This window comes from Rhodamnia argentea, chromosome 6 (assembly GCF_020921035.1).
Source record: "Rhodamnia argentea isolate NSW1041297 chromosome 6, ASM2092103v1, whole genome shotgun sequence".
In the NCBI taxonomy this organism is placed as follows: domain Eukaryota; kingdom Viridiplantae; phylum Streptophyta; class Magnoliopsida; order Myrtales; family Myrtaceae; genus Rhodamnia; species Rhodamnia argentea.
In genome coordinates this window covers 28,028,532-28,030,462 of record NC_063155.1, presented here as the reverse complement: position 1 = coordinate 28,030,462, position 1,931 = coordinate 28,028,532, and the positions used below count along the sequence as shown (strand labels likewise).

The 1,931-nt window shown below is 43.7% G+C and overlaps 1 protein-coding gene across 1 annotated transcript; it reads right to left on the bottom strand.

Annotated features, from left to right (window-relative positions):
- Window positions 1-792: 792 nt before the first annotated feature.
- On the bottom strand, window positions 793-1,535 carry LOC115726989 (10 kDa chaperonin, mitochondrial). Its single transcript, XM_030657094.2, has 2 exons — window positions 1,300-1,535; window positions 793-1,196 (listed from the first exon to the last, which is right to left on the bottom strand). Exons 1-2 carry the CDS (start codon window positions 1,402-1,404, stop codon window positions 1,008-1,010), a joined length of 294 nt encoding a protein of 97 aa, XP_030512954.1. The 5' UTR covers window positions 1,405-1,535; the 3' UTR covers window positions 793-1,007.
- Window positions 1,536-1,931: the final 396 nt, after the last annotated feature.

Genomic DNA, 1,931 nt, shown 5'->3' with positions numbered 1-1,931 from the left:
ACTTCAGAGTCTCTAGACGCGCAAGGGTTTCCGCAGGGGGGGCGCCGACAAGCAAAGCCTATGTTTCCTCTAAGCATTGCTAGACATCATAGGCCCAAAGATGTAAACTGACTCCTCAATTCGCCCAAGTCAACACACCCATTATAGGCGCAAAGGAAAATGACAACATTTTTCACCGAACCTTAAAAATAAATTAAAAAATACTTTTTACCGTTTGATAAAAAAAAAATCAATTTCTTCGGTGCAATTCATTTAATAATTTTTTATCATTATTATTTTTTTTTGGTAAGGAAAATTCTATCATTAATTTTAATTTTCTTTCTTTTTCAAGAAAAATTATTTTAACTTTTTTATTTTCCCTTTCGAGCTACGCCGAGCATCTCCAAATCTTTGTTATCCGGTCGAAATTGAACTATTAAGGTATCCAAATTCTTTGTTATTAACCGAATAGAAAATCGAACTGAACTAAAAAAAACACGAAATTTCAATTCAGTTTGATTTAATTTCGATTAGTACCAATTTAGAGTTTTATGATGAAAAATATTAATTTAAAATAAATTTATTACAAAAACATCAGCTTGAAATTTTCGACATGGCGGCGATACCCGAAAGGACTTGTGATTGCAAAAACAAACATTTGAGCTTATTTTTTTTTAAAACGTCATTGTTTTTCTTTATTCGCTTCTTCTTTCTGTTCCCAGGAACAGAAATTTATTCCCGAGCACAAAAGATCAGTCAACGCAAACGAATTTCTACTCTCTTTCTGCGTCTGTGTCGGAGAACAAAACAACAGAAAAATAAACCAAACAGACTCTACAATTCGCGTCGTAGAAGAATCGAACCTAACATCGCACAAAGCATTCAATACGAGGATTCGCAAAGGACACAAATTTGATCTCGAGCTCGACAATGTCGTTCCACATCGAGTGGAAAAATCCGCCCAAAAAAACAAAACCCGACCGAAAGAAAGAGAAAGTAAAACCGACCAACCGTACACAGAATGGGGATCAATCGTGCAGCGTCCCCAAGATGTCGTCATCCCTGTACAGGTGATACTCCTTCTCTCCCAGCTTCACCTGAGTCCCTCCGTACTCCGGCAGGAGCACCGTGTCTCCCTCCTTGACGGAGACCGGGATGGCGTTCCCGTGCGCGTCTCTCGCCCCCTGTCCCACCGCCACCACCTTCCCCGACTTCAGCTGTTTTCAGAAAAAAAAAAAAACACAAACAGATCGAATCAATCGAAACGAAACAGACAGACGGCGGTGCATCACCGTGTATTTTGACGGTGGACGTAGTTACCTGGGAGGATTTCTCCGGGAGCAAGATGCCGGCGGTGGTCTTGGAGGGAGGGACGATCTTCTCCACCAGCACGCGGTTCAGCAGCGGCACTAATCGCTTCGCCATTCTCGTCCTTCTCCTTCGGGGCTCCGAGATCTCGAGCTAGGGTTTTAGGGGGGGTTTCAAGCTGTAAGAAGGCTACAACGGAGGGTCTCCGAGGGGCTTTAAAAGTCAGAGACTTGAAGCTTCGTGAAGAAAATGGAAGGTTCTAGGTCCTAGGGTTTTTCCGGTTTGGGGATGGTTTAACGAATAGACGATATGGGCCTTTTGTTTGGGCCACGGCTTGGCAGGGATTCACGACCCATCATGGCTCTGAGTTGGGCCTTTGATGGCCGCTGATGGGCCTCGACTCTTGGTCGTGATCGACAGAGATGTCTCCGTCGTACTATGACTATATACATGAATTGAACGGTTGTTCGAAGAGGTCACCGTATCCGGCTCCTCGCTTGTAACCGGGGTTCGAATTGCACCGTGTGCCGATGCAGGAGCACCGGCCCATGAGTCTCGGATGCTTCATGTTCATATCCATTGAGATTAGCCCGGGATGCCAAAACAATGACCTATCATTTGACATTTGGTTAATCAAGAGACTA